Source organism: Garra rufa, chromosome 22 (genome assembly GCF_049309525.1).
Source record: "Garra rufa chromosome 22, GarRuf1.0, whole genome shotgun sequence".
Classification (NCBI taxonomy): domain Eukaryota; kingdom Metazoa; phylum Chordata; class Actinopteri; order Cypriniformes; family Cyprinidae; genus Garra; species Garra rufa.
This window is the reverse complement of record NC_133382.1, coordinates 13,578,257-13,595,446: the sequence shown is the minus strand read 5'-3', so window position 1 is coordinate 13,595,446 and position 17,190 is coordinate 13,578,257. Positions and strand designations below refer to the sequence as shown.

Genomic DNA, 17,190 nt, shown 5'->3' with positions numbered 1-17,190 from the left:
CTTTAACTAAAGGTTCGCGAACTGCTCCGGTAACCGTGCTGAAGCAGCGCCATTCACGTGTGTTGAACAGAGGGTCCAAACACACGCATATCCGCGGCTGATGTAAACACGAACTAGCACATGTCTACGCTGCGCCGTAGATATGTGCAGTATGTGGTAAGAGATTTATTTATCATACAGTGTAGATAGCTTCACTAGCCTTATGGTTTCAGGCATGCAAATAATTAAATACATTAGCACAATAATGATAATGTCACGTATCCACGATCTCGTATGCTGACGATAGGACCAACAATAGCGTATTATTTACTCACCCTTTATGCATCCTAGGTGTATATGACTTACTTCTTTCAGACGAATGCAATCGGAGTTATATTAAATCAATTCTGGTACTCATAGAACAGCATAGATTGAAAATAAGTCGATCCATAATAAAAAAAAAAAAATGCCTCACATGGCTCCGAGGCGGTCGGTAAAAGCCTCCTTTAGCGATCAGATGTGTTTGTGTAAAAAAAAAAAAAAAAAAATATATATATATATATATATATATATATATATATATATATATATATATATATATTTAAAACATAAGAATCACTTTAATCTAGTTTGTTGCTTTGGGAAGGGGCGCAGCAGGGCGGAACGCGGTCTACGCTGTTTGCCAATCGCAACGCACTGGGACTTCTGACCAATCACAATACTTTTGACTTTTCGGAAGGCGGGACCCGGAATTAATCGAGCCGTTTGTGCCAGCCTGGGGAGAAAGCTATTGTAATAATGTAAATTATGCGAAAAATTATGCGTTTTTCGAACAACTAAGCATGTGAGCATGTTCAAGTACACCTCAAAAACAAATTAAAGACTTTGTAAAGGAGCATAATAGGACCCCTTTAATATAATTGTTTTATTCTTTTAAACTTTAATATTAATTTATGCAATTGCAGTGCCTTGATTTGAGTAAGATTAGTACACAGTCATAGCCATAAATGCAATGGTATTAATAATTGGCATAATTCTTTCGGTGTTTCGGTTTTCGGCCTTGGTTTCCTCTTTTTCGGTTTTCGGTTTCGGCCAAGAATTTTCATTTCGGTGCATCCCTATTATATATATAGTCAAACTAAAATTTATTCAGACACCTTTAACATTTCTAATATTAGTACGGTTTATTCAGTACAGTTTAGAAAATGGTAATAAAATATGGCAAGAACTTAAGAGTTAAACTGTGTCAGAAAAAAATCATCTTGATAAATGTCAGATAACTTTGATAGAAAGGTATATAACAATAAATGGTCAGGTCAAAGTGTCAGATCAAATTTTTGGTCCCATAATTTGAGTAATTTTACTGGTAGTCCACTGAATTTTTGGGTATAATATTTCATAGTTCACTTTATTTTGCTATCCTCACTTACATAAATGAACTATAGTAACTACAGTGTCCTGCACACACTTGTAAAAATATATATCAACAATTTTTGTTTTGACTGTATATGTACAGTCAAGCCCGAAATTATTCATACCCCTGACTTAAAGTTACTTTTATGCAACCAGCAAATTTTTTTTTATTTAGAAATGACACAGACGTCTCCCAGAAGATAATAAGATGACGTACAAGAAGCATCATTGTGGAAAAAATTATTACTCATCTTTTATTTACAATTTAACAAAAAGTGGCATGTCCAAAATTATTCATACCCTTCTCAGTAATCAATAGAAAAGCCTTTATTGGCTATTACAGCAATCAAACGCTTCCTATAATTGCTGACCAGCTTTTTGCATGTCTCCACTGGTATTTTTGCCCATTCATCTTAGCGATGAGCTCCAACTCTTTAAGGTTGGAGGGTCTCCTTGCCATCACCCTGATCTTTAGCTCCCTCCACAGATTCTCAATTGGATTTGGCCACTGCAAAACGTTAATGTTTTTGTCTGCTAACCATTTCTTCACCACTTTTGCTGTGTGTTTTGGGTTGTTGTCGTGCTGAAATGTCCACTGGTGCCCAAGGCCAAGTTTCTCTGCAGACTGCCTGATGTTGTTGTTGAGAATTTTGATGTATTGCTCCTTTTTCATGGTGCTGTTTACTATGATTAGGTTCCCTGGTCCACCAGCTGAAAAACACTCCCAAAACATTAGGTTCCCACCACCATGTTTGACAGTGGGGATGGTGTTCTTAGGGTTGAAGGTTTCTCCTTTTTTACATCAAATGAAGGCTACATCATTGTGGCCAAACAATTCAACTTTTGTTTTATCTGACCATAAAACAGAACACCAGAAGTCTTCTTCTTTGTCCAGATGAGCATTTGCAAAGGCCAAGTGGGCTTTTGTGTGCCTTATATGGAGAAGTGGTGTCCTCCTTGGTCTGCGTCCGTGGAACCCAGCGGTGTGCAGTGTCTGTTGGGACTGTCTGCCTTGAGATGTTGCCACCAGCAGAGCCCAGATTCATCAGGATGGCCTTGGTGGTGATCCTTGGATTCTTTTTTTGGATTCTCCTGGCCAGCACAGGTGTCACTTTTGGCTTCTGACCACGTCCTCTGAGATTTTTCACAGTGTAGAACATCTTGTATTTTTTAATAATACTTTGCACTGTAGCCACTGGAACATCAAAACATTTAGATATGGTCTTATAGCCCTTTCCTGACTTGTGAGCAGCCACAATGCACAGCTGCAGGTCCTCAGTGCGCTCCTTTGTCTTAGCCACGACTGTCCACAAACCAACAGCAGAGAGCTTCTGTTTTTCACCTGTTGAGTTGATTAAAACAGCTGTTCCCAATGAATCAGGGTAATTAGGAAGCTTAAAGTTACTTTTAACAGCTTGGACTATTTGGAATGGTATTGAACATTGGATTTTCCCATAGACTGTGACAGTTTGCAAAGGGTATGAATAATTTAGGACATGTCACTTTTTGTTCAAATGTAAATAAAAGCTGAGAAATTTTTTTTTTTTCACAATGATGCCTCTTGTACATCATCTTATTATCTTTTGGGAGAAGCTTGTGTCATTTCCGGATCCAAAAAAAAAGCTGGTTAAATAAAAGTAACTTTAAGTTAAGTATATGTAGATGTAAGTACATGTATGAAAGCAAATAAATATACTACACATGAAGGTACCGTGTAGGCCATAGGGTTGTGTAGAGCGCCTCTCCGTTAGCACAGACAGAACCACTGGACTACGAAATCGAAGTTTCCTGATCACACCATCACCACCACGGTACAGACCTGCCCCTCCAGAACCGGGCCGCAGGGAAAAATGCTCAAGTATCACTGGATACCTGAGACAGCAACTCAACTTCAAAAATCTCTTCCACATTATGAATGAATGGAACATTTCTATAATGCTGTTATATAGTCAGACCTGCTCTCCAGGATCTCAGGGTCAGTGATGCGGGTGTTTGTCATGTGAGAGTGAACTCCACTGCGCCCGTTCCAGGTTGGGCCCGCCCCAGCACCACCAGCAACCGTCTCATAGTAACCACTTTTCTCACCGCCGAACGAAATGTTGTTCATGCAACCCTTCAGAAAATAATTTGAGAGAAGTCAAAAAGTAGGATTACAAATTGCATGTGAATAAACTCAGATTCGCAGAGGGCAATGTAAACCATAACATATGTCAACCGTTTGATTGGTTGTATTGTTGTAAAATGTGACCCTGGACCACAAAACCAGTCAATTGCTATTAAAGTTGTCCAAATGAAGTTCTTAGCATTGCATATTACTAGTCAAAAATTAAGTTTTGATATATTCACAGTAGGAAATTTACAAAATATCTTCATGGAACATGACCTTTATTGAATATCCTAATGATTTTTGGCATAAAAAAAAAATCAACAATTGTCACCCGTACAATGTATACTTGGCTATTGCTACAAAAATACCCTTTCTGCTTACGACTGGTTTTGTGGTCCAGGGTCACAAATGTAAATCATATTATCGCCAAACTCTAATCTGCTGAATATGACTATACAAGAGCAGTTGCATCTAGATATTAAGATATTATGAACATTAACATCTTTTTCTGTAAAGCTGTATTGAAACAATTTGTGAAAACATTATGTAACACATTTAAATTTTACCTAAATTAGACCACATGTGTATTAGACTACATTGCCTTTGCAGCACAAAGAGATTTCATTGAAAGATGTAGATAGAGATCTGTTCTCTCTGATATGACACACCTGTGATGCCGAACACGCTTTGAAGGCTCTGAAGATGACATCCACCACTCTCTGTGAGGTCAGCACGTTACCTCCCACTACCGCAGCATCCTGGGATGGCTGCAGGATCGAGCCGGGGGGAATGATGATTTTAACAGGGGCCAGACAGCCCTGAAACACAAAACAATTAAATCACACACAAAGCCTTCCTGCAAATAACAAATCACTATATTCGTAAAAGTGTAATAACATTTTATTTTAGTGTCCATTTATAGCCTAGGTGACATCTATAGTAGTAGCAGTAATTTAAGCACCCAAATTATGTAATTACAACCATAATCAAACCTTAACCCTGACCCTATAGAAAGCACATGTTTTTACTATTAATATTACTCAACTTAAAATAAAAGGTAACCCATCATGCATATTCCAAATGTGTGGAGATATTTGGAATATTTGTCATTTTAAACTGAAACGGAACAGAATTATGTGCAAAAAAATCTATGTATGAGCATTGATATTTATATGTGAATAAAAGTTAAATCTGTTCATCATATAATGTGACTGTGTCCCAGAAGACTTTGATTAAAGTAAAATGTAAAATTCTACAAAAAAATATATTCAGAAGCTTTAGAGGTTCAGAAGTTTAGAAGATGAAAGAAACTCTTATTGGTTTGGAAAAACATGCAGGCGAGTAAATATTATTAGAATTTTAATTTTTGGATGAACTATCCCTTTAAAGATATAAAGGCAGAAAGTTGTTTATTGTGTGAACAACAGATATAGTGTATTTACCGGAAAAGTCAATTTAGCAATTTTACAGTTATTTACCATGCCTTAAAAACAGCACTAAATTAGCATATTGGAATAATTTCTAATAGATCAAGTGACACTGAAGACTGGAGTAACGGATGCAGAAAATTCAGCTTTACTGTCTTAGGAATAATTATAATTACATTTTAAAATATGTAAAAAGAGAATTAACTTATTTAGAAAAAGCGGTAACACTTTATAATAGCTTTCATTAATAAATCATTAACAAACATTATATTGCTTAACATCATTAATATATATTGACATAGATGGAAATATGAGATAATGTGCTTGTTAACGTTTACTAATAAACTTGTTATACATTACCTAATGGTTAACAGATCATTATGCAATGTCAATTTGAAATGCTTGAATGTCATTAAACTTTTAAATCATATGATCTTGCGCTTTTGAAAAATCTTCAAATGACTCTGATAGATGGTTTACAATGATTAAAAGCTTCATTTATAAATCATTAACAAACATTATACAATGCTTCATGGATAATTAGTTATTGCTTACCAATGTCATTAAACTTGCTCATGGACTTTCTAAAAATTCTCAAATGATTTTAACAGAAATTCTACAATGATTAAAAGCTTATTTGATACTCTACTTTTCAATACTAACAAACTGAATTAAACGTTAGTTCATATATTACTTAATGTTCTTTTCACATTTACAAATGTTAAAAGTGATGAAATGAGCTCAATTAGTAATTTTAAGCACTCTACCGATTTTTCAGAACCCATTTAACATATTATTCATTAACTCATAACACACATTGTCATTTGGGTGCAAACAAACTTTCAACAAACTTTATTGTGAGAAGCACAATCCACCAAAGTGTATGTATGTGTGTCACCTGGTTGAGGGGAATGTCTTGGCCCACCATGCATCTCAGGCAGTATATGAGGGCAGAAAGGGTAATGGCACGAGGAGCATTACAGTTGCCCCACACTTCTGTCCCCGTGCCAGTAAAATCAAACACTGCACTGCCCTACAGACAGACACAGAGATGGACAGAGGCATTGATCAGAGGATTGATTGGTTTCTTCTGTTTCTACAGCTTTACATTCATATACATACACACAGAGCAGAATGCACTATTGAAAAGGAATATCAAATATTCAATATTCTCAATATTATATTCAGTATGAAACCTGGAGGGGATAAATGATCAAAATGCAAGTTCTAATTCAGAAACTGAATTGAGTCAGCAAAATTAAAAATGATTTCCTACTTGCTGTTCATCAATCTGGACCTTCAGTCTGATTGGTGTCCCATCATCCATTTGATCTTCTGCTTCAACCTCAAGAGAGCCCGTTTCCTGTCGCTGTCGCCGGGCAAAATCTTTCAGCATGTCTCGGACGGCAAGCTCTGCGTTACTCTAAATATACACAGAGAACTTTACGATATCATAAACCAAACCCTGACATAAACTTAAAGGGTTACTTCACCCAAAAATGAAAATTCTGTCATTAATTACTCACCCTCATGTCACCCCTAAGACCTTCGTTCATCTTCGAAACACAAAATAAGATATTTTTGATGAAATCTGAGAGCTTTCTGACTCTAGATAGACATCAATGGTACTACCACATTCAAGGCCCAGAAAGGTACTAGGGACATTGTTAAAATAGTCTTTTAACAATGTCCTTACTACCTTTCTGGGCTTTAAATGTATCAGCTGTGTTGCTGTCTATCAAAAATATATTTATTTGGGTTCTGAAGATGAACAAAGGTCTTACAGGTTTGAAACAACATGAGGGCAAGTAATTAATAACAGAAATTTCATTTTTGGGTGACCGATCCCTTTAAAGCTAAGATTTTCATCAGCTATATTTAATACATCAGACATATACACACACCTGAATGTATCCCATGTATGCCTGGACAACTTCCAGTCCGTAGCTGGCAATCAACTCCCCAACTAGGTGACAACCTCTCTGATTGGCTGCTACTTGTGCCCGAAGGTCTGACAGGTTGTCACGGAGGTTGCGTGTCCCAGAGCATCCTGGGTATTGAGCGGGTGCCATGAGGGCTTCTGTCACAGCTGTTGAATATAGAGATCTTATATGAAATCTTATATAGACTGATCATGGAAATACCATGGTTTAACAATATGATAATCTTTCTGTATCATTTGTTACACTGACTACCTGATTGATTTCTTTTTTTTTTTACCTTTCTCCTGAAAAACTCCACCCGTGACCAGTTTGAAGGAAGTGAAGACTGCACCCTCCTGCTGTAGAGAGGTGGAGTGGGGGGGCATGGAGCCTGGAGTGATGCCCCCTATATCAGCATGATGCCCCCTGCTGGCCACGAAGAACACTGGAGCACTTATGCCTTCACGAAACACCTGCATAACAGAGCGAATCTCATCAAGTCTGTTGGGACACCAGCAGCTCATATTATCTGGCAAAAAAATAAATTTAGGGATTTTTCCACTTCCAAAATAAAATTTCCTGATAATTTACTCACCCCATGTCATCTAAGTTGTTAATGTCTTTCTTTTTTCACTCGCAAAGAAATTACGTTTTTTGAGGAAAACATTTCAGGATGTTTCCACATATAGTGGACTTCAATTGTGCTCAATGGATTGAAGGTTAAAAATGCATTTTCAGACCCTTATTCTTCAGTTGGAATTGTTTAGAGCCCTTTAAAGCTGCGTCAAAACTGCATTTTTAACCCTCAATCCGTTCAGCACCACTGAAGTCCACCATATGGAGAAAAATTCTGGAATGTTTTCCTCAAAAAACATAAATTTCCTTGTGACTGAAGAAAGAAAGACTTTATTATCTTGAATGACATGGGAGTGAGTAAATTATCAGGAATTTTTTATTCTGGAAGTGGAGGAAAATTAAGCCTATTGTATCATTAAGCTTTTTTGCATTGGCATTTCTGCGATGCTGCATTTATTTGATCATAAATACAGTAAAAACAATGTTGTTACATGATTCTTAATAATAATAATAATAATAATAATCATAAAAGCACATTTTTAGCAAATATTATTCATGCTCAGTTATTAAAAATGTTTTTTTTATTTTTATCAGTGTGGAAAACGTGATTCAACTTTCCTTGCTGAATAAAAAAAGTAAAAAAAAAATCAATAAAACTCAACAGAAATATATAATGTTTATACTGTATTTTATATTAAAAAAATGCAGCTTTGGTGACCTTAAAGGAGTAGTTCACTTTGAGAACAAAAATTTACTACATATAATATACTCACCCCCTTGTCATCCAAGATGTTCATGTCTGTCTTTCTGCAGTCGTAAGGAAATTATGTTTTTTGAGGAAAACATTTCAGGATTTCTCTCCATATAATGGACTTCTATGGTGCCTCCAAGTTTGAACTACCAAAATTCAGCTTCAAATGGCTCTAAATGATCACAGGCGAGGAAAGAAGGGTCTTATCTAGCAAAACGATTGGTTATTTTCTAAAAAAAAATAAAATACAATTTCTATACTTTTTAACCTCAAATGCTTGTCTTGTCAAGCTCTGTGTGTACTCTGTGTAGAGATAAAAAAATACATTTTTAGAAAATAACCAATTGTTTAGCTAGATAAGAACCTTCTTCCTCAGCTTGGACCATTTACAGCCCTTCAAAGCTGCATTTAAACTGCATTTTGGAAGTTCAAACTCGTGGGCACCATAGAAGTATATTATATGGAGAGAAATCGTGAAATTTCCTCAAAAAACATAATTTCTTTACGTCTAAAGAAAGAAAGACATGAACATCTTGGATGACAAGGGGGTGAGCAGATTATCTGTAAATTTTTGTTCTGAAAGTGAACTACTCCTTTAAAACACTTCTTTCAATTTTGAGGAGAAAAATAAGTTTTTGAGAATCATTCAAAATGAAACTACTGAAAACTCATCATGAGTGACTTACAGGAGTGATGACTGTAAGGTCTGGTAGATGACTGCCGCCCGCACACGGATGATTACTGAGAATCACATCTCCCTCCTGCAAGTTGCCTTTTGCCGCCTTTATCTAAAATACATCAAAAGAACATTTTCTCAAACTTACAGTTATTACAAAGTTTATAATTTGTCCTTTACAGTACTTTGATTTTGATTTTGTTTTTTATCAAAATACATCACTAAGCACACTCATCTGTTAAAAAGCCGCAGCATCATTTGGATTCTGATACAATCAAATTCAAAATAAATAAATAAAATAAAATTAGAAATTGATCACAAGTACGCAGACACTATGGCTCTCTGGACATGCTGTGGTGAAACAATATTTAACTGCACTTCAGTCAAACCATGAAGCTACAGAAAATAAATGTTTGCCAACAAAAACAATCAAGAAATGTGTTTTGTTTTTTATTTGTGTGTTTGTGTACCTGAAACTGTACAGTCTCCTGCATTGCCCCTAGATGAACAGGGATGTGAGGAGCATTAGACACCAAACCTCCATCAGGACCAAACACAGCGCAGGAGAAATCCAGACGTTCCTTTATATTGGTGGAGATGGAGGTTCTCTGCAGCACACGACCCATCTGCTCTGTATTTAAGAAAAAAAAAAAGTTTTTAAGATACTTGAGAAGTAAAATGACCCAAGAAGTCTTGTTTTCTGTGAAACTGATCAAAATGAAGTGAGGTCATGATTAAGGCAAGAACAATATCTGCCAATGGGCTCAGAAAAATTTATTTGATTCAAAGGGAAAACAAGTTTTTATATCCTACTAAAAGATATTTGTAGTTGTTTTGTGCAATTTTAGACTTTATTTTACATGAAGACAAAAATACTAATTAAGATACTCTTTTTTGCAATGCATGCAACATTTAATGCCATGAATTTATGATCATTCTGCTCTGATTTAAAAACTTTTTAAAGGGGTCATCGGATGCAAAATTCACTTTTACATGTTGTTTGAACATAAATGTGTGTTGACAGTAAATCATAACCACTTTCTCAGATCAAGCTGTTCACAAATTCTTGGCAGAGTGACATAGTTCTGCACAGGCCCCTCCCACAATTGTTGATTGGCATTAGTGTTTCAGCAGAGACCCGCACTGGGTAAGCTGTAAACAATCTGCCATTGTTTTGACATCGGTTTATTTTCGGGCGAATAATTTGTGATCCAGCGCAAAAGAAAGTGAGTATAAGTTTTTTTTTATGAACCTTTGCCACTTGCTGTTTCTTTCTAATAATGTGCTAGTTACCAAGTTCCCTAAATTGTGGCTAAAGTTTACAGTCTCAGATAACTGCTTGTCACCTCACGGAAGAGAGGGCGGGGTGAGCAGAGCTCATTTGCATTTAAAGGGTCATGTACTGAAACTGGTCTCTGTAAACAGAGCTGTTTTAGACAAGATAAAAAGGATGTTATTTACACTACCCTTGAGAAATTTTAAAACAAAGTATGTTAAAGTATCACATCAACTTGACAATGGGCATCTGATGACTTCTTTAAGGCCTTAATTTGTGGATTTTTAGGACCTTTTCAATACACTAATTATCCCTTCCACACACTCATTATTCATTCCACATTGATTCCTGTCCCATCAGACCTGCGATGCTCATGAAGCGATGGGAGAAGATGGACAACTGGATGGCGTTGAGCTCGGTTCCGAACACACATTGTGTTCCCATGGCGACTTCAATACACACGTCACCATCCTCTGTCAGATGAGCCACACATGCCGGCTCCACAAGGATTGTGCTAAAAATCACCACCAAATAAGACATATTCAATTAGAAAAAAATATATAATAATGGTATACAGAAACAATGAGAACATTTCTAAACCACTTATATCCACCCTCAATTGGAACACCTACAATTAAATTTGAATATCTTTTCACTCTTGAAGAGGACTAAAAGCTATAATAATTATTTAAAAAATGGTGAAAAATACAGTACAAAGTAAAGTAAAGTACAGTAAAAAAAAAAAATGTCTTTGGCACGTTAGGTTATTTACAAAATTTTTTTTTGGCTTTTAGTATGAGCATGTTCACCCTAAGGTTATCTAGAAACTAGTTTGTTTCAAAACAATTATAAAATTCGGATTTACAAAACGTAAGCATTTAAAACTTACAGTCTCCAGCTTCCGCCATTATGGATCAGTGGTTTTGATGACATCACCCTGCATTTCAGCTTCTCATCAAACTTTCTGTCCAATCAAATGCTCTCTAGAATCTGAAGCGTCCCACCCCCTACATTATAAATAGATGCTAAAGCTGCGGCTGAAATTGGTCACTTGTTCTCAGAATTAGTATTTTCTGTAATGTGAATGGCACGTAGGTAGTGCACTATATAGGGGACAGGGAATGATTCATACAGTGTAAATATGCTTTCAATTGGGATGAAAGAAGTCTGGTTTCGCACTGTTTCACACAAACTGCCACAGCGTGCACATTTCTTTAGTCCTTCAGTGGATCATATGCATGAATAAGGTGATATGGATGAGACTGTGGTTGTCATACGCTGTCAAATGCTTCTTTGCTGAGCTCAACGACTCTAGCCCAAGCTGTGATATAAACAAAATGCTATTGTCTATTTTAAAAAGGACATGTCCCGCCCTGTCTTTCTGTTTTAGTTGAAATTACAAAATAATGCTGCGTGTTTCAAAACACTTCAGTGGACATTTAAGACAATTATTGCTGGATATTCCCTGTTCTGTTTTTTTTTGGACATTTATGTTGAATCACACACCTGTTCTTGTCGATAATGATGGCTGGTCCCTGGATACTGTGATCACAGGTAAGATTCTCCCACAGATATACGCTGGTGTCCAGATAACGGTCCTCAAAGTAACACTGGGTCATCTGGGTCAAAAGAAAAAAGAAAAAATGAGTAACATCACAGTATCATTCAGTGATTTAATTAATCACAAGCATAGTTATAAAAATTGTTGCCAGAATTTAAGTGACTTTTAGTGTATTTAATGATTGGATTCACCATTTTGAACTGCCACCTGAAAGTGACACGTTTGTTTGTGTGAAACCCTGTGAGTTGTCCTAGCCGAGACGTAATGGCGCTTCTTGTGCATTGTGCACCCCAACTTAGCAGCCCTAACCGTGTTTTAATGGACTACACAGGTCAAACTCCATCATAGCCAATAACAGTAAAGTATACTTTATACTTGCAGATGTTAGGAAGTCAAGGCATTACACAAAGATGAAATGCCTTGACTTCCTAACATCTGCAAGTATACAGTTGAGGTCAAATTTTACATCCCCCTTTCAGCAAAATGTTAATTATTTTATCAAAATAGGAGGGATTGTACAAAATTCAAGTTACTGTTAATTTACTACTGGCCTGAATATGATATTTCACATAAAAGAGGTTTACATAATAGTCCACAAGAGAAAATAACAGTTGAATTTATAAAAATGACCCTGTTCACCAGGGAGTGAAAACTTTTGAACAGAATGAAGTGTGTGACAGAATGTGTACATTTTTCTCATTTTTCTTAATTTTTTTCATTTAGTACTGCCCTTCAAAAGATAGTAACATGTTTCCCAGAAGACAAAGTAAGTTACGTTTTAAAAGTAATAAGTTAAATTTAAAAAGTTTTCACCCCGGCTCTTAATGCATGTTTTTTCCTTCTGGAGCTTCAGTGTTTGAACCTTCTGTAATAGTTGCATATGAGTCCCTCATTTGTCCTCAGTGTGAAAAGATGAATCTCAAAATCATACAGTCATTGTTGGAAAGGGTTCAAATACACAAAAATACTGGAAAACCAATGAATTTGTGGGACCTGAAGGATTTTTCTAAAGAACAGCAGGCAATTTAACTGTTCACTAAACAAAAAACCACAGCTGTGGATCATTCAGGTAAGAACACAGTATTACGCATCAAGGGGATGTAAACTTTTAAATGGGGTAATTTTTATAAAAGCAACTACTATTTTCTCTTGTGGACTATATGTAAACATCTTTTTATGTTAAATATCTTATTCAGGTCAGTACTAAATAAACAATAGTATGCATTTTGAATGATCCCTCTTATTTTGGTAAAATAATGAACATTTTGCTGAAAGGGGGATGTAAACTTTTGACCTCAACTGTATGATTAGGATTGCATTGGTTTAAATACCTTAACAGGTTTTGGAGATGTTTGCCCTGCTTTGGGTTGCACTTTTGACCGAATTCCAGACTTCCCAGAACCACGTACACGGATATCATCCACCACGATAGGCCGATCAGTGATGGTGAAGCCAAACTCTTTCTGATATCTGATGTAGAAAGGGAAAGATTAAGAGACGGAAGAGGAAACAGCTAACCGTTTTGGCCATTTAAAGTGGAAACAGCAGTACCGTTTAGTGAAGGCAGTTCTGAAGTCTCCAGATGTACAAGAGTGAGCATTACTGGGGTAACCTGCGGCCGTGATCATTAGTGCACAATCTGTGCCCTCATACCGCAGGTGCAGGAAAACTTCTATATTGATCTGAGAACTGTACAGACACAATCATACATTATTATCACAATCTTATTTATAATCATTTATGTTTGTTCAAAGGTAATAACATAACAGATGGACAAAAAGAGATGATTTGAAATGTGGCTGTAGCTTTGAGGGTGACCTGCTAAAGCCTCGTTTCTGCAGTATTTGATCGCAGCGTTGAGAGAGTTGTTCTATCCTGCGGTCCAGCTCAGAGAATGAGCCCGCTTCGTACTTTAGAGAACAGGGTTCCTGAACCTCCTCCACCACATCAGCCAGAGCCAAACCATACGCTGACAGCACTCCACTGTATCTGGCAGAAGAAAGAGTATTGCATTGTAGTGTCACCATATCAGTTCAAAAACCTAAGCACTTTATGTCAATGTTATTTTTCTAAACTGCTCATGAAGACTGCCTAATGCATATCACAAGGCATTTCATTTTAAAATACATTATGAATATAAACATGAAATACAGCCATGTTTTTGTCATGAGAGTCAATACATGGTACACACCAAACTTTATGTGAGTCAGACAGATAACCTAGGATCAGATTCATTTCAACCCACAGATTCAGAATAAAAAGGACTTAATATTATAGATCAAAAAATGTATTCTTTTGCAGACCCTTTTTCACAAAATTTGGAAGAAAGCATCATGCAGACACCCTGTATGTACATTATCTCACAAAAGTGAGTACACCCCTCACATTTCAGCAACAATTTTATTATATCTTCTCAAGGGACAATACTAAAGAAATGAAACTTGGATATATTTTAGAGTAGTCAATGTGCAGCTTGTATAGCAGTATATATGTCCTGTCCCCTGAAAATAACTCAACATACAGCCATTATTGTCAAAGTAGCTGTCAACAAAAGTAAGTACACCCTAATTGAACTTGTCAAAATTGTGCCCAAAGTGTCAATATTCTATGTTAGCACCATTGTTATCTAGTACTGCCTTAATTATGCTAGGTATGAAATTTACCAGAGCTGCACAGGTTGTTGCTGGGAACCTCTGCAACTTCTCCATAATGATATCACAGAGCTGCTGGACGTTAGACACATGGTGCTTCTCGACTTTCCACCTGAGTATGCCCCACAGGTACTCAATAGGGTTCAGGTCTGTAGACAAACTAGGCCACTCTATCACCTTCACCTTTAGCTTCCTCAGCAAGGCAGCTATCATCTAGGTGGTGTGTTTAGGGACATCATTGTGTTGGAAAACAGCCGTTCGGCCCAGTTTCTAAAGGAAAGGCATCATGTTCTGCTTCAGAATGTACAGTATATGTTGGGATCCATGTTTCCCTCAATAAACTGCAGCTCCCCAGTACCAGCAGCACTCATGCAGCCCCAGACCATCATGCTACCACCACCTTGCTTAACTGTAGGCAAGACACAATTTTCTTGGTACTCCTCACCAGGGCATCACCATCTGAACCAAACAAATTTATATTAGTCTCATCAGACCACAGGAAATGGCTGCAGTAATTCATGCTCTTGGACAGGTTGTCTTCAGCAAACTGCTTGCAGGCTTTCTTGTTTGCCAGCTTCAGAAGAGGCTTCTTTCTGGAACAATGCCCACGCAAACTGACTAGTTGCAGTGAGTGGCGTGTGGTCTGAGCACTGACAAGCTGAACTTCTACTTCTGCAACCTCTAAAGCAATGCATCTGTTTTTTGAAGCCAGGCTCTGCACCTGACATACAGAAAGATTACAGAACTTCGTTGATCGACCCTTGCGAGGCCTATTCTTAATGGAACCCATCTTGGAAAGCCTCTATATGATCCTGGCCACTGTACTGTAACTCAGGGTGTTACTGAACCTCTTATAGCCTAGTTCATCTTTGTGTAGAGCAACAATTCTAATTCTCAAGTTCTTTGCCATGAGGTGCCATGTTGAACACCCAGTGGTTCACTATGAGAGAATTGTACTCAAAGCAGCAAATTTTTCAACTGCTCTAATACAAGATACACGACTTTGTATGATCCTGTCAAGCAGACAAAAACATTAACATGATGAATAGGACATGTGGCTTTGCGTGGTTAAATGACATATTGCCGTCATCACTTAGGGTGTACTCAAATTTGTTGCCAGCTATTTTGACAATAATGGCAGTATGTTGTGTTATTTTCAGAGGACAGTAAATCTATACTGCTATACTGCACATTGACTACTCTAAAATATATTCAAGTTTAATTTCTATTGTATTGCCCCTTAAGAATTTATACTAAAATGGTTGCTTAGTTTAGAATTGTAGTTTAGAAAATGGTAATAAAATATGACAAGAACTCAAGAGTTAAACTGTGTCAGAACAAATATATCTTAATAATCACAAATTAATTACAGTCTAAACAAAATATATTAAGACACCTTCAAAATTTCTCACATTATCACAGTTTATTTGCTATAGTTTAGAAAATGGTAATAAAACATGACTAGAACTCAAGAGCTAAAGTGTGTCAGAAAAAAAATTAATCCTAATAATGTCAGATAACTTTGATAGAAAGGTATGTAACAAAACATGGTCAGGTCAAAGTGTCAAATCAAATTTTTGGTCCCAAATTTGTATCAATTTTACTGGTAGTCACAGCTTACTTTATTTTGCTATCCTCACTTTCATAAATGAACTATTGTGTCCTGCACTGGTGTCTGAATAATTTTTTTGGTTTTGACTGTATGCAAAGTTTTTGTTGATCTGCCCAACTGCCAATATTAGCATATGCAAAAACTTCCAAATATGTGAAATTTCAACTTTCTTAATCGAAAAGTTACCAAGCTATGATACGTTTTCAGTTGTATTTATGAAATGTCTTCAATCGTCAGGTTGTCCTGACCTGTTGTCTGTGTGCATAAAGTTTGATTACTTTGATTCAGGGTGATTGTGGGCCTCACTGAAAAAGTGCAATTTAAATTTTACTTAAATTCTATTTGGACAATATTTGTTTTATGTGGGGATTTATAAATTCTGTATTTACTTCATTTAGTCATTGATTTCATTGTTATCCGAATTTGGAATGTCTCCCATCACAAATGAGAAAATTCCCAGCTCAATCATCTACTGTTTTTTGCTTGTTTTGTAATTTAATTCTTATCCATGTGGTAATAATATCCCCACAACTTACATTTCATCAGACTGTGCATTCCCTGGGAATTGAAACCCCATGGGGTTATTTGAGCTGCAGGAAAGTTCTAATTAGTTTCCCAGTGAGTGCAGAGTAAGTGGTAGCATGAAACGAAAAACCTGAATTCCAGAACACTTTAAAAAGTGACAGAACTGACATTATTCATACTGTGTTTTGCTCTCAGTCTGTTTAAATTAAAATTTTTACATTTGAAAACTGACAAATAAAAAAGGAACACATTTAGTCTAAACCTATGCTAATTTCTAATTTTCATTTTTTTCATTTTCAACTTACAAAGAGCAAAAACATAATCATCATTTATAACAATATTTTTGAAAATGGTCAAATTTAAATAGTAAAGCATTAAATAATCAGAATCACAAGATTGAAACTGAAAGGGTCCTGTCAGGTACAGATTTAAACAAGGTGGTAGTCGCCTGACTTTATCAGCAGAGATGTGCTGTCCAACCAGCAGAATTTTTCAATGCCTCTCATCCATTTCTCGAGAAACTTTCATGACTGATCTAATAAAGTCCCTCTAGGGAAACAAAATGTTGTCTGTGCCTCAACCTTTGCCACTGCAATTTTATTTGTGTATTATTTTCATTGCTTTGTGATATCTTGAGTTCATTACGCAAAGCAGAACAGAGTCTGTAAAAAGCATATTGTTGCAATCCCATGCAGGCATACAACAACAACAGAC

General features: G+C 36.4%; 1 protein-coding gene across 1 annotated transcript in view; it reads right to left on the bottom strand.

Moving 5' to 3' along the window:
* Positions 1-17,190, bottom strand: part of oplah (5-oxoprolinase, ATP-hydrolysing) — a 31,334-nt gene that overhangs the window by 3,324 nt on the left and 10,820 nt on the right. Inside the window, exons 9-22 of the mRNA XM_073828163.1 lie at positions 13,507-13,677; positions 13,240-13,377; positions 13,020-13,158; positions 11,634-11,746; positions 10,490-10,641; positions 9,322-9,482; positions 8,862-8,963; positions 7,147-7,321; positions 6,831-7,015; positions 6,203-6,349; positions 5,825-5,959; positions 4,168-4,317; positions 3,348-3,505; positions 3,104-3,264 (exon numbers count right to left, since the gene is read on the bottom strand). Of these exons, the coding sequence (XP_073684264.1) occupies positions 3,104-3,264; positions 3,348-3,505; positions 4,168-4,317; positions 5,825-5,959; positions 6,203-6,349; positions 6,831-7,015; positions 7,147-7,321; positions 8,862-8,963; positions 9,322-9,482; positions 10,490-10,641; positions 11,634-11,746; positions 13,020-13,158; positions 13,240-13,377; positions 13,507-13,677 (2,087 nt within the window). The remainder of the gene's footprint in view (positions 1-3,103; positions 3,265-3,347; positions 3,506-4,167; positions 4,318-5,824; positions 5,960-6,202; positions 6,350-6,830; positions 7,016-7,146; positions 7,322-8,861; positions 8,964-9,321; positions 9,483-10,489; positions 10,642-11,633; positions 11,747-13,019; positions 13,159-13,239; positions 13,378-13,506; positions 13,678-17,190) is intronic.